At 58.7% G+C, this 27,640-nt stretch overlaps 1 protein-coding gene across 1 annotated transcript; it reads right to left on the bottom strand.

The window, feature by feature from the left end:
- Positions 1–384: 384 nt before the first annotated feature.
- CNTN2 (contactin 2) lies at positions 385–25,805 on the bottom strand. The gene is made up of 22 exons (XM_075542222.1): positions 25,730–25,805; positions 19,945–20,089; positions 19,678–19,853; positions 19,431–19,526; positions 18,900–19,109; positions 18,627–18,726; positions 17,414–17,589; positions 16,916–17,052; positions 16,372–16,501; positions 13,551–13,701; positions 13,342–13,469; positions 12,894–13,069; positions 12,337–12,457; positions 11,239–11,397; positions 10,677–10,826; positions 8,446–8,516; positions 8,027–8,261; positions 7,591–7,703; positions 5,990–6,176; positions 5,546–5,658; positions 4,671–4,839; positions 385–4,369 (listed from the first exon to the last, which is right to left on the bottom strand). Exons 1-22 carry the CDS (start codon positions 25,803–25,805, stop codon positions 4,263–4,265), a joined length of 3,126 nt encoding a protein of 1,041 aa, XP_075398337.1. The 3' UTR covers positions 385–4,262.
- Positions 25,806–27,640: the final 1,835 nt, after the last annotated feature.

The following is a 27,640-nucleotide window of genomic DNA, read 5'->3' as shown; positions in this document are numbered from 1 at the left end:
CCACAGTTGGGAGCCACGGTGTCTACAGAGAGGACATGGTTCAGAATGTCCTGAAATCAGCCATTCTTGAAGCAGTTAGTCCCACAAACATGTTACGACCTGTGCATTGTGTCAGGGAAACCAGAAAGCCATCCCCCCAGCCTCACCCCCAAACCCAAACAAAACAATCAAGAGAACTGAAAATGGACAGTGTGAAGGGCAAGCCAGCATGTGTGACAAAAGGCTTCCGGAATGGAGAACAGGAAGGGAGAGGTGTGCCCGAAGATCAAAACACCCACGGCCACGGCCAACGGCCTCGATGGGTTGAGAATCCAGCTTTATTTAAGAACAGCCTGCTACCACAATCAATAAATAGCTACCATTACAAGAAGTACAAGGGAGACAGTCAATAGGCCAGTAGGCGTGGCTCCATCCCGACAGTAACGGAGTCCCTAGTATTAGTCCTAGCCGTGACGGCCAAGCCCCTGGCATTTGCCTGGCTGTGAGTAGCTGGGCAGGTCTTGTGGGTGCGGGGCATGACATTGAAGGAGTCTGTAACCAGGGCAGAATGTACTATGGGCACTAAATACCTTATTACCCTGCAGGTACCTGGGCCACTGGGCAATGCTCTCTGACCCCATTTCCCTCCCTCCCAGAGATGTATGACCCTACATATATATACAAGCCCATGGGACACCCTCAGCTACCAGGCACCTGTTTCCATGGGGCTCTTTGAAGCCCCTTCAGGTTCCTCTCACACTACAGACCCCTGCAGGAGACGCTTGGCAACCTGGCTCCTGCCCCGGATGCAGCCCGTTAGGTTTGATGCAGAAATGACTGTAACCAGGGTGAGCGGGTACACTGTGGTCCTTCCTTCCCGCAGGGCCACCTGCCAGTCACTGTCAGGGACCAGGAGGCAAGAAGTGACGCCTCCGCAGCGCAGAAAGGAGACAGGGTCAAGCACTCATAGCCACTGGGACTTTGGGGGCCGGGCGAGGTGGATGGCCTTGGGATCCGTGGGAAGCACTGAGTTGTAACCAGATGCCTGGTGCGCACCCTGCCCTGGTTGGCTGTGTGATTTCAGGGGCCACAGCAGATAGGTCCTCAAGACTCTCCCTTGCTGCACACCTTTTGGGTCTAAGAATCTGAGCCCTGGAAGGCCACCCCTCCCCCCCTCATTACTTCCTCCCTTCCCTAGCCTTTCAGTCCTGATTCCATGACTTCTGACCAACAACTCACCATTCCCGAGCGTCCCTACAGAAGGAGGAAGCCTCTTCGTGATTCATTCGGGGCCTCTAGTTTCAGGGTCTCATTGCACAAGTTCTTTCGGGTGTCTTAGCTCAGCCGGCAAACATCCCCTCAAAGCCAGCAGCTAGGGGGGAGGTTCAAGCAGCCCCCAGGCACGTCCATTGGAGGGAGCCGGCTCCCTACCTGTTCTCAGCTCACCCCTCCAGAGACGCTACTCCCCTGCACCATCTCTACGCTTTGGTGACATTGCCAGTCCCTCAGGGAGGGGACCCATGTTTGCACTATGGAGCTTGAGGCCCAAGAAGCCACAGCAAAGACCAAGGGCCTTGACGGCAGGGCCCAAAGGTGTGCAGACCCCGGGGCAGCTCTGCTCCTTTTGGAAGCTTCCTCTGGTGTCCACAGGCGGCCGTCGTCCCCATCCCCACACCCTCGACTTAGAGTGCCGCCTGGTGGTTAAGGACATAGGTGTCATTTTCCGCCTTGCTGCCCCGGGCTGAGAGGAGAGACTATGGGATCTGGGTCGTGATCACGGTGGGAGGAGGAGGAGCCGTCTGTAGAGAGCAGGGAAGGGCATGGAAAAGCCACCAGTCTAGTTCTCCGCCCCAAAGGGGGCTGCTCCATCCTCAACGCTGGCATCTCCTTAAGGCACCTACTGCCCTCTAGACCTTAGTTCACGTCGACATCACACTGCAGCATCCTCTCAGGATAACTGCACTGAGTGCTCCCCACCTCCACCTGCCAGCCCCTCTGGCACACAGTTTCCTAGTACTCGTGCAACTCCCCGCAAGTCCACCTGCCTCTCACTAACCAAACCCACTGCTAGCAAGTCCATCCCGACTCCCAGCTCGACCCTGTGTGGGGTTTCTGAGACTCTGGACTCATCTTTCTCTCATGCAGCGGTTAGCAGGTTTGAACCGTTGACCTTATAGTTAGTAGTCAAGTGCTTTCCCCAAGGACCATGAGTGTTCCCAGTAGAATGGAACCTCATTAGAATGGAAATACTTAGTAGTGTAGTGAATAAGTTCTCTCTCTCTCTCTCTCTTTCTCTCTTCCTCCTCTACCTCCTCCTCCAGCAAGTTTAGTGGCCCCAGCCTCCTGCTCACTCTGTAGGCTGACATCATGGCCAAACCCACTTAACCCTCTGCCCAGTGCCTGGACGCTGGCCCTGCCTCTCGCCACACCTGGCAATGAGGAAAGAACCAGCGCCCCTGGGAAGGACATGCCCTTTCTGATGGCGAGCTGGGTACAGGTCAGATGGCCACCAGGAGGGGTGCTAGGCTATGTTTGGGGTCCCAGAGGCTTGCATGTATGTGTCGGGGGGCATGGGAAGTGGGTAGGGTGTTCTCCTCCTGGCCTGGGAGGTGGGTGGCTGCAGGGAGAAAAGGTGTGAGTGACATTAAAAAAAAAAAAGTAGTAGATAAATATCAACACAAACCTGCCCGGGAAAAAAGAGCAGGGCTGAGAGTTAAAAAACCCTTAGAAAAGAGAATTCTCCCTGAACAGCAGCGGGCAGGCCTCGTTCCCCGAGGAACTGTGGGGCCCTCCCATGTGAAGGGTCACCTGTCACAACATCAGCTTGGGGCCCCCTGGTCCTGCCGCTTCCTGGACTAGTCAAGTCCCTGTCCCTGCTTTGACCTCGTTTCTCAGAGCAAGGCTCAGAGGGGTGAGGGCTGTGTCCTGAGGGCAGAGCAGAGCTGGGCTAGCAGATTGAGCAGGGGGATGGCCATTGGAAGCTGCCTGTCCCTTGGGCTCAGACCAGCACCTCTCCAGCCCCCTGCTCTCCAACTTGAGCCCCTGGAAGTGGCGTTCTCACACCGGGCTGCCCTTGACGGCCTTTTTAACCCACATGGAGCTGCCCAGTGCTGCCCCCTTCCCTGGAGAGCCAGGCTGAGAGCCTTGACCGAGAAGGTGGGAGCCTTCCGTGCCGATCCTAGTCCTGCCACCTATGGACTGTGCGACCTTGGGTAGTCTCTAGCCTCCCTGGACCTCGGGCCCCTCATCCGGACAAGGTGAGCTTGAGGGCTTCTTCCAGCTTGGAGGTGCGTGACTGTTCACGTACTGGGGAGTGCAAGGGAGCGCCTCCTATTTATTAACCCCTTCCTTTCTGGGGACACAACAAGAGCAGTCCGATTGGGCTCAGGGTGCCCCTGGGCAGCAGGTGTCCCTCACTCAGAAGTCCCTGGATGTCGGGACATGGCCATTACTCAGTGGCTCTGGGACTTGCAGGTGGGTTGGGCGACTGCAGGGGGAGGGGCAAGGCATGAAGAGCAGCCTCGTCTCCCTCTATGTGCTGCCCAAACCTTGGGAGGAGGGGCTATGTGGGATGGGTCTTGGGGTGGGGGGCCTCCCCAAGACAGAGCCCTTGAGTCATCCAGTCACCCGTGGTGGCTTCTATCGCCAGGGCTGACAGGGTTGGCTTGGCAGTGCTGGCTGAGGAAGCCTCTTCACTGTCCCCAGACGTCTCAGCGGCTCCAACCCACCCCCTCAGGCTGAGGGCCTTGGCTCCTGGCTGGAGCCCCAGGGCTGCTGCAGCCAGAGGCCCCCAGGGTCCTCTGGGGAGTTGTGGAGGTCAATGCCAGGGTCCAGTCATGCCAGCTCTTGAGGAGAAAGGAGAACGCTTGGTCACACAATCCGCTGACAGCACGTTCCTGTGGGGCCAGGCCATGGCTCTGAGGGACAGGATCCAAACTGGAGCCTTGGTGCCATCTCTGCTGACTGAAGGTCGTGTTGATCAAAGCCCCTTCTCCCCCTGGGCCTCTTCCTTCCCCCAGGCCCCACTGAGAGCCTGCCCATGGAGGCCACTGTTAGCATTGAAGTCACTAAAAAACTTCCTCACGAGGGGTGTCTTGTCCTGTGGCAGAATTTGCATATCCCTACCTCCTACACACAGGGGCACGGCTGAGGGCCCGTGCTTCAAACCAGCCGCTCTAGGACACAGTGCTGGGCTGCCGTGGTGGCTGGAAGGGGCAAGACCAGCTGGAGCTGTGTCCATGGAGGTGGGTGTCCAGCTTGGGCAGAGAGGGAGGGGGCCAAGATCAGAGTGCCAGGTGGCCCAGGACGATCAGCACTGTCACGCAGCCGGAGAAGAGGACGCCAGGGGCCGTGGGGCCGACGGCTGAGTTCTCCACCATCATGCTTGTGTCTGAAACCAACAGGCAGGCCGGGGTCAGTGGCACCTGGAGCACCCCAGCCCCACCCCCTGGATAAGACCAAGACTTTCCCAAGGAGGCTCAGAGCTGCGGTGGGATAGATGGCTACTGGACTCGACCCTAAAGCTCTTGGTAGGGTTTTGTGTTGGCTGGTCTTCAGCCTTGCTGCACCCTGAAAGAGTGGGTGCTGGGCTGGGGCGGGGCAGTGATGGGGCATCTCCAGGGCTGTCTGGCCCTTTGTTTCTGCCTGCCTCCCCCTCCCCCTGGGACAGAGCCACGAGGATCGGGGAGCACCTCCGTTCTTCATGATGTAGATGGAGGCCGGGACCCCGTCCCCTCCAGGCCCCGTGGTCCGGATCTGCACCTGGGCCCGGCCAGTGTCCTCAGGGATGGCGATTTCGATCCAGTTCTTGGTGGCCAGGTGAAGCGTGGGAGCCTGGTGTTTGTCATTCTGGTACAGCATCTGCGGGCAGGATGAGGCAGGTGGGACCTTTCCACACCAGGCCGCTGCAGGCACTGCTGGGAAGTGCAGGCCCTGAGCCCTCCCATTTGCCCCCTTTCTACTTTCTACTCCTGTAAAGAGTCACCGTCTTGAAAACCCACCGGGGCAGTTCTGCTATGAGTTGGCTTGGCAGTGCATTTGGGTTTAGTTTAGACCAGGAGGACCTGCTGGCTTCCCCCAGCCCCCTACCTTCCCAGTGAGTATCTCCTGTGATCTCCCCAGGGACCTGGGTACAGGCTCACCTCTCACCCTCACAGCTGGCTGACTTCTAACTCGGAGCCTCTCACCTTCAAAAAGGGGGCTTCAAAGAGTGCTCAGAGAAACAACACGGGAAGATCATGGCACCCCCACCCCCCGGGCTTTGGGAAGCACCCTTGTAAGGTGCTGCTCACTTCCTGGGGTTCAAGTGTCCTTTGCTCGCAGTCAAGCCCTTGTGGCAGGCCCCATGTGCCCGGAGCAGGAGCATGTACCACAGACTGCTCGGGGCTGGCCTTGCAGAGCACAGTGCCAGCCCCTCTGGGTGGGTTCCCCCTGCCCACCTTTCCAGTGCTTAACTGGTCTGTGTCCCCCACCCCCATTCCAGGGATGCCCTTGTCTTCGTTAGAGGTGCAAATGAGCAGTTGGCCACCAACTGGCTGCCCCCCCCCCCCACCTATCCCTTCCTTACCTTATAGCCAGTGACTGCTGACTCATTTCGGAGCGGGACCACTGGGTCCCACTTAATGCTCAGTCTGGAGCTTGACAGGGTCCAGGAGATGTTGCCGGGCGGTCGCTGCGGAGCTGCCAGGCAGAGAGAGGTGAGGCGACTTCCCAGCACTGCCCCCCCCCCCACTGCTTCCCCCTACTTAGTTTGCCGCCCCTGGAGGACTGCCCACAGCAACTGTATCTATTAGACAAGCCGAGAGAGAGAGAGAGAGAGAGAGAGAGAGAGAGAGAGAGAGAGAGAGAGAGAGAGAGAGAGAGAGAGAGAGAGAGAGAGAGAGAGAGAGAGAGAGAGAGAGAGAGAGAGAGAAAGAGAGAGAGAAGCGGAGAAGCTAAGGCCACACTCTCCGTGGGCTTGCTGCCATGGCTCCTGCACGCCCCTCCCTTCGCCCCAGGCAGGTGGACTCACGGGACTTCATGGTCACTGCGCTGTCCGAGGGGCTGGCAGGCCCAGTGCCAGCCCGGTTGTAGGCCCGCACGGTCACTTGGTACTTGGTGTTGGCGTGCAGGCCAGCAACACGGGCACTGGTGTCCAGCCCTGCGGTCCTCACTCGGTCAGCGGCTGCTTCTTTGTCTCCAACTTTCCAGTAGCGGATCTGAAGGGGGCAGGGGTTCCCCAAGGTCTGGGATCAGGCCCTGACACCTACACACGGCACCCTTCCGCTCCCCAGCCTCCCTCTGCACCCTGGCTCTGGTGGCTCCGTGGTAAGCCGTGGAGCCCAGACAGCTTAGAACAGGGACAAGTCAGGATGCTTCCTGCCAGTCTCCCCGGGGCCCAGCAGGGTGCCCAGCCCACAGAAGGTACGCAATATGGAGGACAGAGTGTGGGGTAAGGGTGGTGAATAGGGGTGGGTGATGACATCCTCAGAATGTCCCGATGCATGAAATCAAGGGCTGCCATGGGGACGCCCCTAAAGACTGGTGGTTGCTGTTGTCCCCCACCGGCTCATGGCAACCCCCCCAAACAGCGGGAGGACTCGCTGCCCAGCCTGGCATCACCCCGGGACGGTCGCAGGGCAGACAGCTGCTCCTCATCAAGTTTTCATTCTAACTTCAGGACAGTCCATTGTCAGCTTGCTCCTCACCGTCTGATGCTAGCAAGGTGACCGCCAGGCCTTTCTGCCTTGCCTGAAAAGCTCTGCTGGAACCTGTTCTCCACGGACTGACATGACTCCGTGTGCATGAGTCCACACATGAGGACTGAACTCAGGGGTCCAACACAGAATGCACGCGTTTCACTGCTGACCTGTCCAGACTCACTGATATTGCACTGACGCTGAATCATGGCTACCCTGCAGGGCAGGGCACAACTGCCCCCATGGGTTTTTGAGACTGTGCAGGAATAGGAATTCCCCCTCACCCCCCAAAATGGGTGGCTGATGGTTTTGAACTGATGACCTTGCAGTTAGTAGCCCAACACATAACCACAGCGCCACCAGGGCTCCAACTCACGGCTGCAGTATGACGTACAGACATAGTAGCAAGGCTGCGGCCTAACTCCCAGCAAGCTCAGGAGCCCCCATCCCTTTTGTATAGCCCTCAGGACACAGGCTAAATACTGGGCACACTGAACATCAAGGGCGAGGTGGGACTTCCCCTACCCCCCCCCCCCGCCCCCGGCCTAAGCTGCTGTCTAACACGCAGTGAAGCTGGGCTCCTCAGATGGCGAGCATGCCCAGCCCACCTCTCTAAGGCCCAGCAACTCCGGCGTCTCTTCTTTCCTCCTCTTGCCTGTTCTCCTCCACACGCACCCCCACCTGAAATCATCGGTGGGCCCAGGGCTGACCAGAGACTGCTGGGCCTGGGCTCCCTGGGTCAGGATGACCAGCTGTGCAGCTTGGGATGTTGGGCTGAATGGCCGGGCTACAGCCACCACAGGAGGAAGGGCAGACGTGGACTGTCTGCAAGCCACCAGTGGACGCTTCCGGAGGAGTGACTCTGGACAATCCTGGCTCCTACCCTCCCGCCTCTGTCCCCAAAGCCCTTCCCACAGCCAGGCTCCATGCTCACCTCATACCCCAGGAGGACACCGTTCATGTCCTGCTGCACCGGCTCCCACGTCACGTTCATCTCTGAGGACGAGATCCCCTTGGCCCAGACCTTGGCAGGGGCCACCCTGGGCTCTGGGGGACCAGCACAGAATGGGTTTGGACTCTGGAGACTTTCCTCTGACCTCCAGGTCAGTCCCCTCCCCCACCCAACTCTGAACTGTCCTTGCTGGGATACACCAGGACCCCGAGAAAGCACCCCACGTACCCACATACCTCATTCCAGTCCTGACTTGGGAGGCAGAGGTGATGGTGGTGGTGTGTGTGGGTAGGAAGGGTGTTTGTGTGTGTGTGCGTGTGGTATGGCTGGTGTGTGATGTGTGGGGTGAGGGCTAGTGGCGTGTGTCTAGGGTGCACATGCGCCCGTGGTGTGGGGACATTCTTGGGGTGGGGCCCACCTTCCTCTGCCGAGTGCACGAGCGCGGTGAGACTCTCTGGCCCCTGGCCCCGGCGGTTGTAGCAACGGATCTTGACCTGAAAGGGCGTGTAGGGCTGGACGCTGGCGTTGCTGTAGACGAAGTGCTGGGCGTCGGCGCCGGGCACCTGGGCAGTCTGCCAGCCCGCGCTGCCCTGCCTGCGGAAGGACAGCAGGTAGCCGAAGCCGTCTCCGTTCTGGTACTCCCGCGACAGGGGCTGGGGGGCAAGAGCATGGCGTGGGCTCGGTGCCTGCTTCCCGGCCGCCTCTGGCCCCACCCAGCCCTCACCCAGGGGGACAGCAAGGTGGGTGCTGCGGGGTTATTGGGTCCCGCAGGGGGAGGGAGCACTCGTCCCCACTCCTTGATCAGAGGCGCATTCGGTTTGGTCCCAGCCTGCTTACCCTCCAGTTTATGATGAGTTCTCCGGGGGCTCCACCGCCTCCGCTGAGTCCCGAGGGGGCCACCAAGGGGGCTGTAAGGGGGCAGGGGGGACACACACGTGGCTTGTCCATGAGTTGCCCACAACAGGGTCACCCACCCTTCCTGTGGGCGGCCTGGTGCCATCAGGCCCGGTGCACAGGGCAAACTGCCTAACCTCGCTGCCCCCCCCTCCCTGTGCTACTAGGAGTGTCTGTCCCCCCAGGGCTGGAGGGAGAGCACAATCAAACCAGACGGGCTAGCAGACATCAGAAGCCCCCCATAAATGATCGGTTCCCCTTCACTCCTGCTGGAATGACAAAGCAATAGCCATCCATTCGTGTTTGCTTTAAAGGAAATGGGATACATGATCCGGAGCTGCAGTGAATGCAAAATGCCTTTCTTCGAGGCAGGGGGTTGACCAGGGTGTGTCCTTGATCTGGTTGCCCCTTGGAGTCAGGTTCAATTTCCTAGCTGTCTCTAGCACTAAGGCTGACCTTACAACAAGAAGGCTGTCCTCAGCTCCCACCGCGGGCCACAGGGTCGCGTGGCTGGGGTCAAAGCATGTGTGCGGAGAATCTAGCCCCCGGAGACCTCGCTGGTGCTTCTGATAATGATTGCTCAGGGCCTTGCAATGTGTCCTAACACTGCCCAGTGGGAGTTACGATTTCCTCTAGCCCAAAGGAAAAGACTGGGAGCCCAGGCAGTGAAATGACTCGCCTAAGGTCACCCCGGGACACAGAATTATACTCGGTTGGCTCTCCCGACATCGGCAAAAAAGGGGCGGCCTTGGATGAGCTGGATGGGCTCAGGATGGCGCAGGGCCAGTGGCATGGATTTCCTTCTGTTGTACAGAGGGTCAGAGGGGTCAGGACCCACTCCGCAGCTCCCAACAGCCACTACTGACTTCAAAGTTGGCCCTCTTGCTGCTGGATCCCCCACCCCCCACCCCACCGCATCTGGGTGCTCTCTGCTCTTGGCACGCTAGGATGAAGGAGGCATGCTGCCGCCCACATCTGACCCTCAAAAGCAGGTGGGGGTCAATCAGGAGTAGTGTTCCTTCTGGACTTGCTGACTTAGAAGAGGTACCTGCTGAAAATGCTCATTCCAGACAGGCTCTGGAGAGCCAACCTGGGGGACACGGCTAAGGGAGACCAGAAGGCAGGCCCTCGCTGTGCTTCCATGGAGCCTGGTGGCGCAGTGTGTTGGGTGGGTGGGTCTTGACTCTGCTGCAGCCCCTCCCAGGGTCTCAGGCCTCAGGGGCACCCAATAGAAAGGACAGGGCCTCCCAGCTGGTGAGCGTGACCCCAGGTTCTCTCCTCCCTCCCTTCCCAGGCCTACAGACACTTGGGGTGGCCCTACCCTCTGCACAATGCACTCCCTGGCCCCTCCATGAGCTGATTGCAGCCACTTCCCAAGGATCTGCGTTGGAGCCTGCACCCTGTCAGCATGAATTTGAAAGAGAGCCTAGATACTTTAGTTTGAGATCACTGTGGTGTCAGCGTGACCCCTTTCTCAAATCAGGGTCTGGACTGGCTGGCCTCTCTATCTTGGCGCCCTGGGGAGGCTCTCCATGCGCATGCTGAAGGGACCCAGCAGCCACCCAGGGCTTCTCTGCTGCTGCTCCCCAGACTCCACCCTCACCCGTTTCCCACTCAGCGGGACCCCGTAGCACAGGGTAGAACTGTCCCTGCGGGTCTCCAACCTCCTGGCCAGGTTTCGAACTGCCAACCTCCTGGCCAGAAGCCCAACTCATAACCACAGTGCCACCAGGGCTCCCTGCCACTGGCTTTAAAACAAACTAAACCAAACCAAACGCACTGCCATCAAGTTGATGCCAACTTGTAAGGACCTCACAGGAGAAGACAGAACTGCCCCTGTGGGTTTCCAAGACTAACTCTTGACGGGAGTCGGAAGACCGGGGAGTGGTTTCACACTGCTGACCTTGCAGTTAGCAGTCCACTGAGTCACTCACCACCACCAGCACCCCTTTCACAGGAGGGCCAGTGAGGTAGAGGGGCAGCAAAAAAGAGGAAGGTCTTCAGTGAGATGGGTGGACACGGTGGCTGCAATAATGGTCTCAAGCAGAGGAATAGTTGTGAAGATGGCGCAGGACCGGGCGGTGTTTGTACTATGGGTGGGGGCCGACTGGGTGGCACCTCACGACAGCAAGCTCTGCACTGCCAGCCCTCTCCGGGAGACCCACAACGCTCACCTGCTTCCTTGGTCCGGATTTTGCTGGAGGGCCCACTGGGCTCACCGGTGCCCAGGATGTTGCTGGCCACCACGCGGAACTCATAGTCCATCCAGGGCGTGAGGCCTAGCACCTGGGCCGTCTCGGCGTTGCCCTCAATGTTGGCAGGGTCTGCAAGGCACCGGGTACTGGTTTCATTGATCTGGATGTGGGCGGAAGGCAGGCTCGGGGCCTGAGGCACCGCTTGGCACCCAGCCCTCATCAGGCTGCCTGACTGAGTACTTGCTTCAGAACGAGGGACACACTGGAGGTCTGGTCAGCGACGAGAGCCTTCCCTGCATGGGGCCTTTGCCCATGCTATGCGCTTTCCCTTTCTCTCACGGCACCATGCTGTCCTTCAAGGCCATAGTCAGGGCACCTCTCCCCCAGTCCTCCCTGGCTTGCTGCTTTTGTGTGACAGCTTCCCCTGCCGGCTTGGGAGCCCCCAGCACACAGAGGGCCTGTGCTGGTCCCTCCAGGGGCTCCAGGCTCCCTCCCACCGCCCCAACCTTCCAGCACTGACCAGGCCTCGCCTCACACTTACTGGTCCGAACCTGCTTCCATTTCCCGGCAGGTGGAGTACGTGCTTGCAGGGTGTACTTGGCAATGGGGCTATGGTTGTCGAAGCCACGGCTCCAGCTGAGCTGGACGGTGGTGTCAGTGATGTCCCTCACCACCACGCCGCCCGGGGGGCCTGGGGGACCTGTATCAAGGGGTCAGAGCACAGTGGGTCAGAACTGGGCCTCTTTCGATTTGAGCAGATCTCTTCCAGGTCCTGTTGGGGCTGGTGCAGTTCCAAGAGTGGGCAGCAGAGAGCAGTGATCACATCCCAAGAACACAGGCCAGGCGGTAAATGTGGGTGGCATGGTGGATGTGTACATGCCCCTGATCTCACAGCGGGAGGGGCTCAGAGAAGGCCCTCACAGAGACATGTGGATAGATTTCCCAGTACTCAACTTAATTGAAGGAGCCCTGATGGCATAGAGGTTACACAATGGGTTGCTAATCCCAAGGTCAGCAGTTCAAAACCACCAGTCGCTCCTCGGGAGAGAGGAGAGACTTGCTACTCTTGTAAGGTGACTCTTGCAAGCTCACAGGGCAGTGCTGCCCTGTCCTTAGGGCCACCATGAGTTGGAATAGACTCAGTGGCAGTGAGTTTGGTTTTAGGCAACATGCTTGGCTGCTAACCAAAAGGTCAGAGGTTCAAACCTACTAGCCTTCTTGGTGGGAGCTGCCCCTGTAAAGATTTCCTACAGCTGTTTTCCCCTGCCTCATCCGGTCACTATGAGTCTGAAGGGACCTTGTGGCAATCAACTAAGCTGTCCTTCCTCAATTCCCCTCCCTCCTGACCCCCTCCTCTCTTAAGCTTTTGAAAACTTCTCCAGTTTAGGAGGTCTGTGTAAGAAAAGTGTGTGTGTGTGTGTGTGTGTGCGCGTGCGCGCGTGTCTTTGGAGGAAGAATATTCTACTCTTTTAAGGACCTACAAGGGATCATGGGCTCTGTCCTGCTTGGTGTACTTCTGTCAGAACCCCCAACAGCCTGAGGGAGGCAGGGGAGGGGAGGGGTAAAGGCCAGGGTAGCCCAGCTGGCCCTCTCAGGCATCTGGGGTGCCCGGGATTGGGGTGGTGGGAGTCCCTGTCACCTCGGACCAGGACCATGGCCTCCGTGGATGCACTGTCTACCACCGTCTGGGCCATGCACGTGTACTTCCCGCCGTGGCGCAGCTGGGCGTTGAGGATGGTCAGGTCCCCGATGGTCTCCTTCTGCATGTGGGGGAGGGGTGGGTCAGAGGAAGCAGCCCTGGCAGGGGCACTAAGCCCTAAGACAGAGCTGGGGAGCCCCTTGCCCTTGGTCTGTGCAATAGGAAGCACCAGGCCCTCCCCCAAGGAGCACACCCGGAGCTAAACAACAGAATTGCTTATGGAAGACTATTGGTTTAGGGTCGTCCCGGATGGCAGGGTCACCTGCAGAACAACAGTGTCACCTGGGGAGGGAGCCTCACTGGGATCCCAGCTTGTCCCTCACCCTCTCCTAGGGGCATGGCCTTTCGGTGGCATCTGGGGAACATCCCATCTGAGGGGTCTGGTTATTACTCCCAGGATGCGCTTGCCAGACCCGGGCCTGAGGGGCGGGGCAGGGCTTCCAGAGACACAGAGGTGGGTCCCCTGCCTATCCTCTCGGGGAGGACCCTGTGCTCACCGCACTGGCTCTCCGGTAGTGGCCCCCGGGCTTATCAAAGTTGATGGGGAAGTCATCCAGCGACCAGGTGAAGGTGAGATCCATGGTGGGGTCATGTGAGGCGTGGCACTGCAGGGTCAGGTTCCCCCCCAGGTTGATGTCGGCACTCGAGGGGGCAAGAGTGATTTTGGTCGCGTCTGTCAAGAGATGGGAGGCCCGGGGTGGGTTGGGGAGGAACTGATCAGCCAGGCGCAGAGGGACAGTTGAGAAGCTGTGGGGAAGGAAGGAGGCAGCAGCCTGGGGCCAGGCTTCCTGGTGTCTCACGGGGCCCTGAGCATGTGTGGGAGGGACTAGGTGCCAGGGGGTGGCAAGGGGTGGTGGCGGCACCATGGACAGTTTGGAGCCAAATGTGGAGGGATCCAGGGCTACAATCGGGACCGCCCCCCATGGTGGCTGAGCACTCCCCTACCCCGCACAGAGAGGATGCCGGTGCTGTTGGCCTTGCCCATGAAATTCTCAGCGAAGCAGATGTATTTGCCTTCATCAGACCGAGTGATGTTTCTGATGACCAAGGTGCCATCTGCAGTCACTGTCACCCTGCAGCAGGGACAGAGCAGGGCTGTAGCCCCAGAAGGGGAGGCGAGGAGGGCAGACCTGCGCCCCAGCCAGGGGCCCTACCTGCTGCTGTTGACCAGGATCTCTGTGCCTTTGCTCCAGAGCACAGCAGCCTTGGGGGCGGCCCGTGGCTGGCAGGGGATAGAGACCTCGCCACCCCGTGCCGCGGGGATCAGCCGCCTTACGGGATTCAGTCTGAAATCGGGAGCCAGTGCTGGAAGGAAAGGGGGAGCCCCATGATCACCCTGGAGCAAGAATGGCTAGAGCCCCTTAGCTACATCGGGTGCACCTCTGGGGGGCACACCGTGAGGGACCCCTAGCAGCCTGCTCCCTAAGAGTGCCTGGATCCTACCCCATTCCACCGCTCTGGCCTAAGCCGCTAGTCTTCTGCCTGGACTATTGGGAAAAAAAACCCAGGACCTCCCTCCTGCTTGCTTGTGTCCACCCAACAGCCAGGACAGCTTCTCAGGGACCCTCGGCTATGCGCACCCAGGGGTCCCTCCAGCAGCCTCCGACTGCACTCGGATGAAGCCCAGCTCCTCCCACAGCCCAGGGGTCAGCCTCCATGGTTGGGCAAAGGGTAGAAGGGATGGGTGCATGGCGTAGGGAGAGCAACCACTGTCACTGGAGTGTGTGTGTGTGTGTGTGTGTGTGTGAAAGGGAATGGACACATGTTGGCAGCTGCGTTCTTCAACACACATACGCACATACATGTACACACGTACACACACATGTACACCTACATGCATATAAACATACACATAGTGATACACATCCACACCACACACATACATACATACACACACATAAACCCTCCTCCTTTCTCACTACGCCCACTGTGCTTCCTCCCTCCCTCACTGCAGTCACATGCCCCCCTCCCCTCCTTTCTTTCAAACTTTGACTATGCCAAGAGTTCCTGACCTTATGGATTTGGTCCTTTGGTTTTGTGTCTGTTTCCCCATCTTTCTGCGCTGGATTGTAAACTGCTTGAAGGCAGAGACCCTGTCTACCTTGGCCCTGCCCTTGCAGTTGGTGACTGGCTGCCAGCTGAGCAGACAGGAACGTGTCTCGGCCAAGGCTTGCTGCAGTCCGGAGAGGTAGTACCCCTGTGCCTGCTTGACAGGTGAGGCAGTGGAGACTGGGGAGCTCAAGTCAGGCCCATAAGAAGGGTTCGGCCATGAATAGCTACCGAGCACCTGTCTGGCACAAATGGTTTGTGCCTGACTAACCTTGGGCTGCTAACTGCAAGGTCAGCAGTTTGAAACCAGCAGCTGCTCCATGGGAGAAAGATGAGGCTCTCTACTCCCATACAGAGCTACAGACCCACAGGGGCAGTTCTATCCTGTCCTGTTGGGTCACCCTGGGTCGGAATCGACTGGATGGCAGTGGGTTTGGTTCTTGTGCTTTGTAGTGGCTGAAGGCCTGCTGGTTCAAATCCAGCATGCACCACCACAAAAGGAAGGCCAGGTGATGGATTTCTTGGAAGATTACAGTCAAGGAAGCCATGCGGACCCGTTCGATCTGGTGGCAGGCTGTGACCATGAGTCTGACCCATGGCAGTGGGCTCGCTGGTTGATTTGTGTGATGAGCAGGTCTTTCCCTCCACTGTAGTCACTTTCAGTCCTTGCCACAGCCCTGTGAGTTCTGCACTGTCATCGACCGCATTCTCTTAAAGACCTTGCCAAAGGCCACGGCAGACTCAGATCAAGTGGATTTGGTTTCCAATGGCTGGTCACCACTTTGTCGCAGACAGGAGCATGCTAGGGACCCTGTTCCCTGGGAGCTCACAACGGAGCATCGCACCTCCTTTCAAAATCCCCGAGGTTTCCCATTTGGGACGCTCTGGAAAGCTTTGAGTGTGCCTGGTGTGCGTGTGCGTGTGTGTGTGCGTGTGTGTGTGTGTGTGTGTAGGTGTAGAAATCTGGCTACATTGTGGACTACAAAAAGACTGTTCCCCAACTTGACTCCCCCAAATATATATGTTAGACTTAGGACATTGCTTACAACTAAAGGTAAATGATTGTCAAGTTATCTCCCTGAAGACTCCAGTCATTCAGAGCAAGCAGACAGACACCATTGTTTCTCCCACAATAGGTGGGGCTCTCTCCCTGCTGTTAGGGACAGTGGATTGCTTCCCCTGAAAGCTTAGGCTAAATAAAGTCTCCTGCTCTAGGGCAATCAAGGTTAGTCCGCCTCCCTGGATCCGGGATCCGCCCATCTTGTCACATGTATACCCTTAACCCCTCCTCTTCCTATAGCGTATGTACCCCTAGATCATTCCCCTCCCATGACTGTATTACCTATAGTACAACCCCTCCCTGCGATGCATGTCTTTACCTGTAATTAGGGGGCTTGCACATCCCCAAAAGATATATAAGCCTTGGTTAGCAATAAATCTCTCTCTCCTGCCCCCTCAACTCCCATCTCCATGTGCACCACCAAGAGGAGCTGAGATGAGCATGCTACCATGAGATGTGTCTGACTCCTTTATTTCATTCTCTCTTCTATTTCTCTTATTCTCTCTGACTTTACTATAACCGTTACTTATTATTGCTGTACAATTGCGCCTGCTGGGCCTTTGATGATTTGTTAAGGGCTGGCTCCCCTGACACTACACTACAACTGAGAACTCCTAGGTTTAGGCCCATCTGTGTGCCTTGCTTGGTACAGTGGTTACATGTTGGACTAACAACTGCAAAGTCAGCAGTTCAAAAGCACCAGGTGCTCCTCTGGAGAAAGGTAAGGCTTTCTACTCCTGTAAAGAGAGCCCCGGGAAACAATGGGGTAGTTCTACCCTGTGCCATAGGGCTGCCCTGAGTGGGCAGAGAGCCAGGTTTGGTTTGGTGTGCCCTCAGGCAGTCCCCTGGCCTCTCCGGGCCTGTACCTTGCACGGCCAGCTCGGCGCTGGCATAGATGGTTCCGTGCTTGTTCTCAGCCACACACTGGTACATGCCCGAGTCCCCCAGGCTCAGCTTGGAGAACCGCAGGTCCCCGGCCAACACCTCTACCCGGTTCTGTGTGGAAGAATGCAGGGCAATGGGTAGGGGTAGGAGACGAGGGTCAGGACCACTGGAGGGACTGGTGGAGGGGCTGATGGGCGCGGGTGCAGTGGTGACCCCAAGCTGTCTTCTCTCTGGCTGGGTCTACCTCGGGCACCTGGGATACCAGAGTGGGTTCCTAGGCAGGACCTCCCAGATGACCAGGTGCCCCTGCACTTGGAGACTAAAGCTGGGGCTGGTTACTTCTTCAGGAGCACAGAGTGAGTTGTGGCTGGACCCTCCACTGGGCCCCCTCGGCCAGCCTGTGGCCACATGACTGAGAAAGCAGCCTTTGGGGACTCGTGGTGTCATCAGTGGTGGTGTGGGGCGGGAAAAGGAACCAGGTGATCACAGGGAGGTGGTGTGGGGAACAAGTCCCAGCTTGCCTACCTGGGAGGCCAGGGGCTCCCCATTCCGCAGCCAGCGCACCGTGGGCCGGGGCTTGCCTGCGGCGGCGCAGCCCCAGCCCAGATCGGAGCCGATGTCGGCCTCCATGTCTGAGATCACCTTGAGCCACTCGGGCTGCGCTGTGTGGGGAGAAGGGATGAAAGCCTGCAGTGAACCTCTGGGAGTCTGCGGCCACTGAACAGAGGGCAGCTGCAGGGCTGCAGCACCTGGGACGGACAGCAGAGGGCGCCCCCAAAGGAAAGCGGGGAGGGGGCTGCGGGGAGGAGGTGGGGGCGCCCCTCTGTGATCGCTGCTGTGAGGCGGATGCTTCCAAGCATCCTGGTGTCTTTCTGGAGGAGGGGTGCTTCCCAGACACCGGGTCATCCTGGGGCAAGTGGGCATGGGCAGCAGCCAGGGGCATCTCCTGGCTCCTCAGTAGCTACTGGGCTTGTATTCCCAGTGGCGGAGAAAACCAGGGGTCCGGGTGGCTCAGACCAGTACCCTGCACGATGATGCGGCCCTGGACGGTGTCTCGGCCCTTGGAGTTCTCCGCCTCGCACTCGTAGGCGCCCTCGTCCTCAAAGCTGACGCTGGGGATGTGCAGCGTGGGCCCAGCCGTGGTCCACTGCGGGGACAAGGAGCCGTCCACTTTGCGCCACTTGATCCAGGGCACGGGGCTGCCAGGGGAGAGGAAGGCAGGGGTGGGCTGAACAGGGCCTGCTCCCTGTGCACCCAGACCCTGAGCCCTCCAGAGCTGAACTGCTGGGCGGGTGGGTGTGGGGGGTACAGGAAGAAGAGCCCTGGAGGAAGGAGTTTCCCCTTTGGCCAATTCCCCTCTCCAATGCACACAGCACAGGCACATGCCCATGAGGTGGGCCTCCTGACTGTCCACCATACCTCCCCTGGGTCTGCCCTCTTCAGCGGGGCTGGTGGTGGTGGTGGGGCGGACCCTTTCTTTCTTTCTCCTTTAGTAGCACCTTGCCTGCTTTTCCCAAAAGGCTCTCTTTCTTAGTCATCCGTGGACCAAAACTCACTGAAGGGCCACTGGGTCTTAAGGGCTACTTTATCATCCTTCCGTGTGGAGTTTCTGGAAGCCCAGGGGCTCTCACGTAGTGGAGGGCAGGCTGGATATCCCAGGAGATGTCTGAGGGGCTAATCCCTTTAATTCACGCGTGAGACATCTCTGGAGCGCCTGCCGTCACCTGAGCCCTGTTCTGAGGGCGTCTTTCCTGACAGAGTGTGACCGACGATGCTTCCTGCGGCCATGTTAGGAAGACAAGGGCTGCCACCCATGGGACACCGGCTACGTGCCAGGTGGGTGCTCTAGGCAGGTGCACATATTGACTCACTGAATGTGCCTAAGAGTCTCACGAGGTAGGGACTATTATTATTCTCATTTTATAAGCAAGGGCGGTCAGATTCAGAGAGGTTGTGTAGCTGAGGGTTACAGCCCACACACTGGGTGGGCCTAGGTCATATGGTGCATGCCTTGCTGGATGCCTTGCTGGGTGGCCCAGGGGACCATGTGTGAGCCCTGGTGTGGAGAGGGAGGGGCAGGGAGGGGAGGCTATTCCCCACTGAGATCCAGACATGCCATTGGGCCAGGCCAGGGCCACGAAGATGCCCCTGCCTCTCCCTGCCTACCCCTTCTTGGGGTCCCCAGGTTCCTGAGAAGCTGTGCCTGGGCCAGCTCCCACTCTCCTCATGCACTTACTTCCCAAAGGCAAAGCACTCCAGAGTGACCTGCTGCCCCACCAGCGCGTAGGTCTCAGGCGGGAACCGGGCCTTGATGCTGGGCGCAAAATGCCGGGGATCTGGGCAGAGAGGGGTTCACACATCAGACACGCAGGGCTCTGTCCAAGGCAGGGCTCTGGTGCTGGGATGTAGCCCCCTCCCCAGGGGGCCTTGGCCTCGTCTGAGGCTAGCAGGGGTCCACCAGGAGGGGCAGTAACTGGCTTCAAAGTCTCCTGGAGGATTCCCAGCTAACCTTGCGTGGCCAGGTTGAGCTGCGCAAACTTGCTGAAGACACTCTTGGTGGAGAAGTCCATGTGGCTGGTGGCCAGGCAGGAGTAGTTGCCCAGGTCGGAGGCGTTGGTCTGGGCGATGTACAAGTTCCCTGTGGTCTGGGATACGAAGTGCCGCCCATCCGTTGGGATGAAGTTGGGGAACTCGTTGAGGAGCCAGCGGTAGGACAAGCCTAGGGCGTGGGGAGTTGGAGGAAGACCAGGGGGTGCTGGGTGCACACGCCAGCTCTGGGGGGACCCAACATGCCAGTGGTCCCTGGTCTGAGGGCCCCGGGGCTGTGAGCTGGGGCTGGGGGAGCCTGAGAGGGACAGGCAGCTCCATCCCTGCCTTTCAGGGTGCTGAGTCTGATTGGGGCACCCGCCTTCCATCCCCTAGTGACCCCCTCCCCCAACCCTGAGCTCACAGCTAGAAAATGCCAGGCCCAGAAAGACACTGAAAAATGGGGACCTAGGGACTTGTGCTGTCAGGTGGGTGGGGTCACTCGACACTTCACCTGGGTAGTGGGCAGGTGGGTTACAGGGCAGCATCACCCCTCGGCCTTCTGGTGTTCTCACTGGGTCACGCTCCTCCTTGGAGAATTCCTGCAGAACTGGGCAGGCAGGGGGGGTGGCCGGAAACCAGGGCCTCAGGCACCACCCTTCAAGCCTGGGAACCCCCCACCCCACCAGGGCAGCCCTACAGGTCCTTCCCTCCCAGCCCCGTCCCTGTCCCGGTGTCTCGGTGCCCCCCTTGGGCCTCACAGCCGAAGCGGAGGACAGCCTCCCTGCTGACGACGGTGCCCACGGGGTTGGATGCCAGGCACTGGTAGACGCCGGCGTCCTGTGCCTTGGTGGGGCTCATGATGACCAGGTTGCCCCCCACCAGCTGGTGCCGGGACCCTGGCTCCAGCTTCATCTCTGTGCCATTCATCTTCCACCTGTGGGGGGTGGGGGTGGGGGCGGGACTGAATCCTGCCCGCTGCGCCAGCCCTGCATGAGGGAGCAGCCAGCACCAGCATGGGGTCTCACCGGTAGGTTGCCGGGGGGCTGGCCCGGGCACGGCATGCCAGCGTCACCTTCTCCTCTGTAGACTCCTCTGGGAAGAGCAAACCCAGCGGCTGGTCTTCAAAGACGGGCCCAAAGGTGGCTGGGGGTCCCTGGGCAGAGCTCCAAGCTGGGGAGGGATGGGAGGGACGGGCACTGTCTGAGGACTCAGGGCCTCGTCTCTCTCTCTTTCTCTCTGTCTCTCTGTCTCTCTCTCTCTCTCTCTCTCTCTCTCTCCAGCACAGACACCCAGCAGAATGTTCTGACGGCAGCCACAGCCACACCCGCCCTTGGAGCTCCAGGCTGGAGACTGGCTGCCAAGGACGGCCAAGGGGCTGAGCTTCCTGCTTCTGTGAAGGTTTTCAAACTGTTTTATGGACATAAACTGCACATAGGCAATCCTCTAGTGGTCACACCAAGAAGAGCTGCACAGTCCTCACCGTCCGCTCAGTACACACTCTCCCTTCTTGTACTCATCGATATTGGCTTCCCGCTTCCCCCAATCTCCCTGCCGTCCGTCCCCTGAAAGAAGCATTAATAGTTACTGTCTCAGTCCTGGATCTCATGTACCGGAAAACACTGAAACACAAAACCACAAGCTCACAAGGATGTCAAAGTAAAACAGATTAAGAACCCCAGTCGGACCAGAAGGCAGGGAATGTTAAAATCCGGAGCAACTTGCAAAGGGATCCAAAGGGAGGCCCAGTGAGGAGGTGCTGGATGTGAAATGACGGCCTCTGCCATCATCCGCTTTCCAGTGCGTGACGCAGGGCTCCCCACAGCCCAGGTCCATGGTCAGAGGGGGTTCACCCGGGGCTTCATCTCCATCCACCTTCATGAAGTGACATAGGAAAACGTTACGTGGTTTCTGTCGTTGTTGAGAATATTCATGGCAGAACGGATGGAAGGGGCTTCAAAGAGTTGGTGGGAAAATGTTATCTTTCAATTCCATATTTCCACGAGCTTTTCAAAGCCCCCCCCCCCTTGTACACAATGCCATAACTGTCTACACCCACGACCGAGTCACGAGTGTGACTTTGATGGGCAGGGGCACTCTATCCGATCAGGTTGGTTTGGTCAGTCTGGTCTAGACTTGGGTAATGAATGTCGGTGGTAAGCCTGGCCCTGGACCAGAGGCTGGGTATTAACAGTGAATGAACCACACCGTCTCTGTCCACCACCCCCAGCTGCTGTGCCCCTGCAGGCGGTCAGCGCCCAAACAGAGGTTTGCGCTAAGGCTCAGGGGTTCTAGGTATAGAAGCAGTGGATGCTGCCAGGGCCCACCAAGGAAGGTCTCACCGAGGAGACCCTCGGGCCACTGAGGTGGACCTTGGAAGATGTACAGGTCTTAAAGGCAGAGCAAGAGCAGGCACACCTGTGGTGGGCAGCCTGGGCTTATGGAAGGTGCCAGGCTCCGAGGGGCAGGCTAGACCTTTCCCTGGTTGTAATGACTAGGCAAGCTATCAAAAGAGGAGGGCCGTGGGAGTCTGGGTGGTGGGCAGGTCCGTTTTAAAGAAGCTCTCCTGGCATGAATCCAGGACAGGCCCAGGAAAGGCAGTGGCATTGACAGGCCCTCAGATGGAGGCCTCTTCCACGCACCCCTGTCCTGCCTCCTGTGCAGGGGCTTGGGGCGGCATTGCTTCCCCCTGCCTTCCCGTAGGTGGGGGGCTCTTTTCTGACTGGTGGGGGCCACCTGGGAGTCAGACATCCCTAATTCACTCCCACCCCTCAGCACAGCTGACTTCTTCTGCCCTTCCTGGGTGGGTCATGGGGTGGGGAGGGATCCCCATTAACCAATTAGTGTCTGCCCTCCCAAGCCATCTAACTGTCAGCATCCTTGGAGGATGGGACTGCCTCCGCCTCCTGCCACGGTCCCCCCCTCCCCCCTCCCCGCTCCATCTGAGGCCCGGCCTGGCCCCTGGGGAGTGGGGGCAGCTGTTAGGTAGCTCTCAGAATGAGGAGGGAGCAGGGGTCCCAGAAATGGCCTGGTGTAGCACCCTTCCCCCCACCAGTCCCCTTGTTATCCCTTACTGCTGCCCCAGGCCACGGAGACAGAGATCCATGGTGTCTTAATCCAAAATTAATGATGGTGGCAGGGAGTCGGCACCTTGGGCCCAGCTGGGACCACAGGGCTTGGGATAGGGGATAGGGGGTAGGCATGGGTGGGGGGAGGGTGCCTGGCTGCTGGGAACCACCTTGCCCAACAGCAGTTTCCAGGGACTCTGTCTGGGTTGGGGCGACTGTGGCTCAGGGCAGCAGAGGCTGTGTGCTGGCATTCCACCTGCCTCCTTTGCACTCTGCTATCGGCGTGCCCTTTCTTACACGCGCACACACCTCTGGGGCAATCCAGCCAGAGATGCTCACCTTGCACCCTACCCCAACCCCACTGTCCCCAAGGCCATTCTGAGTCAGCCATGCACACAGTAGACTGCCCTCCCTGGTGTGTGTGTGTGTGTGTGTGTGTGTGTGTGTGTGTGTGTGTGTGTGTCAGGAACTCTGTGAGAACAGCCCGAAAAACAGCTGTGGGGTTGAACCGCTGACCTCAAGGTTCACAGCCAACATATAATTCAGTGTGCCACCAGAGTTTGTTTTTTAAACCCATGCACCAAAACCAAGCCCAAATCTCTGCCTGCAAGTCAGTTCTGACCCACAAAGACCCTAGAGGCCAGGGTGGGGCAGCCCCGGGGGGTCTTGAGACTGTAACTCTGTATGGGAGTAGAAATCGTCTTCTTTCTCCCAAGGAGCAGCTGGTGGTTCTGAACTGCTGACCTTGTGGTTGGTAGCCCAACATGTAATCACGCCACTACCATTGCTCCATCTCCACATGTACTTCCCTGCTATCAATGAGGGATCCAGAACCCATCAAATAGCCCCATTACCCCCAGGGCACTGGGACGACCGCCCCCCCCCTCCACCCCTCCAGCCTCAGAATGGGACTGTGTCCCAGGGCTCGCAGGGGTGACTTCCCAGAAGTGGCCTTCCAGACTTTTTCCCAGAGGCCTCTCTGGCTGGCTGTTCATCAGGCACCACACTCCCTGCTTCATGAACACCTAACAAGGGAGGTGCCCTTCTCGGTTTATGAGTGTGGAAGCAGCACTTTGAACAGGTGAAAGGGCTTGTCCCATGCCACACAGCCAAGAGGAGTAGGCCTGGGGCCTTAACCGCGGCCAGTCTCACCCCTCAGCACCCGCACTGGCAACCCCACTCCCATTCACTGCCGTGGGCTCACGTCCCATTCACAGTGATGACCCTATCACCCTATTGCCCATGTGGGTTTCTGAGGTGGTGAAGTTGTCCTGGAGCAGACAGCCTCATCGTTCTCTCTAGGAGAGGCTGGTGGGTTTGAACCAATGACCTCAGCAGCCCAGAGCCAAAGCTACTGAGCCACCGGGATCCTTTGTCTGTAGCCACAGCAGAGCCCAGTTATACCCCGACACACGTGCTTCTTGGCCTAAGGTTCCTGTCAGAATCACCAGGGGCCTCTTCCAGCCTCAATGTCAAACTCACTGCCATCGAGTCGATGCCGACTCACGGCAACCCTATAGGACAGGGTAGAATGGGCCCCATGAGTTTCCGAGGCTGAAATTTTTTACAGAGTAGAAAAACCTCTTTCTCTTGCAGAGGGGGGCTGCTGGCTTCGAACTTCTGACCTTGCATTTAGTAGTCCAAAGAGTAACCACTATGCCATCAGGAGTCCTAAAGGTACTGAACCAGAATTAGAATTGGAGTGAGGCCCAGGCTCCCAGTTTTACCAATGCCTGGCAGGTTGTCTGAGGGGCAGCGGATGCCGAGGCTGGGAGTGGAGGTGGGGGTGGCAGTGGCGGCTGCCTCTCTTGGTGGTGGCCGAGTTTACTGCAGCTCTGGTGGCTCCGTGCATGTGCGCCCAGTGGAATGGCTCCACAGGCTCGTCAGGGCCGCGTTTTCGGAAGCAGACTAATTTCAGAAGCAGGCCTTTTTCCCCAGGTGTCTCTGGGTGGGCACCCTCCAGGCTCAGCACCTTAACTGTCTCCACCCAGGCACTCCTGTCTTGTCCTACTTCAAGAGGCAGCTGGGAAACAGGTCTTCCTTAGAGGGTGGGAGGACCGCACCACCACCACCCCCTCCCCGGCCTCCCGTGCACTCATCCCAGCTCCCATCCACCTGGCTGGGAGGAGCTTCTCCCTGGGGACCTGGCTGCCTCTTAGCCCAGGCAGCCTAGAACAGGAGACAGACACCACCCCAGAGTGCCGGGAAGAGGCCCCGGTTCTTCAGCATGCCCCTTAGTACTGGAACCATACTATTTGAGAGGCAAGTAGGTAGCCGCACCCAGAGCTTCAGAAAAACAGGCCTGGAAACCCCACCACATGGATCTATCTCCCAAGGCAGGTTCCCCTGCTCCTGTTAGCCTGACCTGGGGCTGCAGCTCTGGCTCCCAGCACCCCAAACCCAGCCTCTGGCAAGCACAGTGGAGCCCGGTTCTACGCTGAAGCACGTGCAGTCATCAGGAGTCAGAACACCTCAGAGAACTGGCTCTTAGGCCAGCAGAAAGTGTCTGAGAGTGTGCCAGTGCGTCCTCCTGGGGGTGTTGGGGGGTCGTGGGGGCAAGAACCTGAACTCTGCTGGCTGGGGCGGGGGACAGCGACTGCACTAGAAGGCCTGTGGAGGGTGTCCTGCTTCTCCAAAGAGATCTTAAAGTGGGTTGGAGACCTCCCTCCAGTCATAGGACAGGCTGGCCGGGAATCCCCCTCTCCAGAGTCCAGCTAGCCAGGGCCTCCTGGTTACCAGCTTCTTCCAACCTCAACCTCTTCTGTCTGCCAGCCAGCCCTGCCCCTCCCGTCCTTGGGGTGAGACCCTTGGCTGTGCCCTCTGCCTTCGCCTGGGCCTCCCCTGCTCTGCCCGGTCTTGCCCCAGTCTGAGGCTATTGCCCCGAGGAACGCCAGCAGAGTCCCGCCGTCTCTGTCCCTGTATCCTTGAGCCAGGGGCCCCTGGAGAGCTCGGTTCAGGAGAACTTCCATGATGATGGAACGCCCTCTCTGCACTGCCCAGCGGGCCGTGGGGCACTGAGAGGTGGCACTGCACAGTTCTCATTTCAGGGGAATTGTACTGCCCGCCTGATGGCAGCCCTACTTACACACCGGCTGCTCCCTGCAAGGTGAGCAGTTCAAATCCACCAGCCGCCTCTCAGGAGACAGATGGGGCTGTGCTCCGGAGAAGAGTGACAGTCTAGGAAACCCACAGGGGCAGTTCTACCCTGTCCTGTAGGGCCGCTGCGAGCCCACACCAACTCCATGGCAGAGACTGATTGGTGTCACTGTGGCTACGGGGCTACCTTGCTGGACAGTGGGGTGGCAGAGGCTCCTGCTCCAGCTGGGCTGCCCAAACACTCGACACTCAACCGCGTGTACCACTCAGAGGGCACTGCAGAGGAACGGTTGGGCGCTTTGCTTCCACGAAGTCCATGAACAACCCACGGAGCAGATCTTCCGGCAGCCACTCAGGGCCACTGGGTACTGGAATCAGCTCGGGGGGCCACGAGGTTGTTTACGTCAGATCTGGTGTGCCTGTTCTGGCTGTGTGACCCAGGACAAGCCACTCACCCTCTCTGGGCCATTCTCACCCCACCTATAATATCGGGCAAGCTCCCCCCTCGGCCCCAAACCTCAAAGACGCACGGCGGGGGCATGTGGAGGTGCTGCAGCCTTGCAGTCAGGCATGGCCCAGCCTCCATCGTCACCGCAATGCTGAGCAGGCACAGCCTGGCCGCTGGCCTTCTGCCCAGGGACCCTCTTACCTGCAGGGGCAAGAAGGGCGGCAGCAGCCAGCAGCAGCAGCGGCAGCGGGGGCTTCTTCTGGGCAGGGGTCCCCATGGTGGGCAGCCAGGCAGAGGCGGGGAGTGGAGGACAGGAGCCGGACAGAGCAGGACCTGGGGAGGCAGCAGGACAGAGGTCTGATGGAGGCTCCCCCTCACAGCCCCTGGCGCCTCTGGTCCAACAGAGCTTTCGCATGAGACTGTGGAGGGCGAGGGGAGGGGCTGGGGGCAGCCGGAATCACTCCTGCACTAATCCTCTTCCCAAGACCCCAGGGGAAGGGGCTTGGCTATTATCAAGATGCTCTTCCTGGGGTTGAGTGCCTCCTGCTGGCCCCCTGGGAGTCTGGCTTTGCCGGTGCATGCCCCCCGCCCGCCCCCTCCAGCCAGCAGGGTGCTGCTCAGGAAGTGGGAGCAGGCACTAATTGTGAAGCGAGAACACACCTGCCCACTGGCTCCGGTTATAGCTCTGAGCAGGCCCACCAAGAGGACCAGCCCTGGCACCCCCACCCCAACCCAGCTCTGCCTGGGAGAACTAGGGCCAGCTTCCCCTTCCCGTCGCTGCCTGGGTGGAGGAACAGGCCTTTTGGGGAGCTGCACAAAGTGTCTCAGGTTCACCCTTGTTTTTCTAGCAGCGATGAGGGTTCTCACTAGTCCCCCCCCCCACATCCTCTCACCCGGGCTGCTTTAGAAAGCTCGTGGGACAACCCCATGATCTCTTCATCCCATCCCACGTAAGATCTTTCTGAAGCCCCCTCACGTAAACTTGGCAGCATGGAACTGTGGCTTTGGCTCCACGGGGCCCCTGACCAGAGGACTGATAGCCACTGGGGCCGTGGCAAGCCTTCTGGGCTGAATGAGTTAAGGCCGCCCCCCCAGGGGAGCTCCCCTTTGTTGGGAGATGAGCAGAGACCTGGAAGCTTGGTTAGCTCCCAGAGCGTCCAAGTACACGGTCGCTGGTGGCATGGAGAGCAAGTCGGACGGAGCTTCCCCATCTGTCTGAGGGACAGGCTGGCTCTTGCGAGGTGTGGGGGGCTCGAGGCCAGCTTGCCCCCACACCCCGCTCCAGGCTGACTTCTGAACTCTGGGAGGAGCTTGGAGTCTCGGGGCCTGGCACGGACCAGTGAGTCTGAGCCACCTGCCTGGTCTTGGGGCAGCCACAGGGAAGCTAGTTTCTCTAGCTTCTCTGGCCGGTCGCCTCTTTTTATTTTTTGTTAATCATTTTACTGGGGCTTGTACAACTCCTATCACAATCTATCCATCCATCCATCGTGTCAAGCACATTTTCACATATGTTGCCATCATCCTTCTTAAAACATTTTTCTACTTGAGGCCTTGATATCAGCTCATCCCCCCCCCTCCCTTCCTCACCCTTGATGATTTATAAATTACTATTTTTCACGTTTTACACTGGCCAATGTGTCCCTTCACTCACTTTTCTGTTGTCCGTCCCCCATGGAGGGGGTTATATGTAGATCCCTGTGACCGGTTCCTCTCCCCCTTTCTCCCCCACCTTCTCCTTCCCCTCCTGATATGGTTAATCTCTTTATTGGTCCTGAGGGTTTTTCTGTCCTGGATTCCCTCTGTTTCCAGTTCCTATCTGTACCAGTGTGCATGCTCTGGTCTAGCAGATTTGTAAGGTAGAACTGGGCTCATGATATTGCGGGGGAGGAAGCATTAAAGAACTAGAGGAAAGTGGTGTGCTTCACTGGTGCTACACTGCACTCTGACTGGTTTGTCTTTTCCTTGTGACCTGCCTGCCTCTTTCTGAAACCCTGGAGAAGGGTTTGCCTGCGTGGCCTCCTGGAGTGGCTCGAGGGCCACCGTGATGCAGCTGTGCCGCCAGCATTTCAGATACCAGCAGGGTCCTTCCTGGTGGACAGGTTTCAGTGGAAC

The sequence above is a fragment of the Tenrec ecaudatus genome, chromosome 1 (genome assembly GCF_050624435.1).
Source record: "Tenrec ecaudatus isolate mTenEca1 chromosome 1, mTenEca1.hap1, whole genome shotgun sequence".
Classification (NCBI taxonomy): Eukaryota; Metazoa; Chordata; class Mammalia; order Afrosoricida; family Tenrecidae; genus Tenrec; species Tenrec ecaudatus.
The sequence above is the reverse complement of the archived record's forward strand: the minus strand, read 5'-3'. Positions and strand labels throughout refer to the sequence as shown.

What these genes read in the sequence shown, in the direction of transcription:
- CNTN2 (XM_075542222.1), bottom strand. Translation starts at nt 25,805, where the DNA reads ATGGGGACCCCTGCCCAGAAGAAGCCCCCGCTGCCGCTGCTGCTGCTG. An exon ending in GGGAGCCCCTGGCCTCCCAG is followed by an intron (nt 16,502 to 16,915) that starts GTAGGCAAGCTG and finishes TCTTCCACACAG; the next exon opens with AACCGGGTAGAGGTGTTGGC. An exon ending in GGCCATGGTCCTGGTCCGAG is followed by an intron (nt 11,398 to 12,336) that starts GTGACAGGGACT and finishes CCCTTGATACAG; the next exon opens with GTCCCCCAGGCCCCCCGGGC.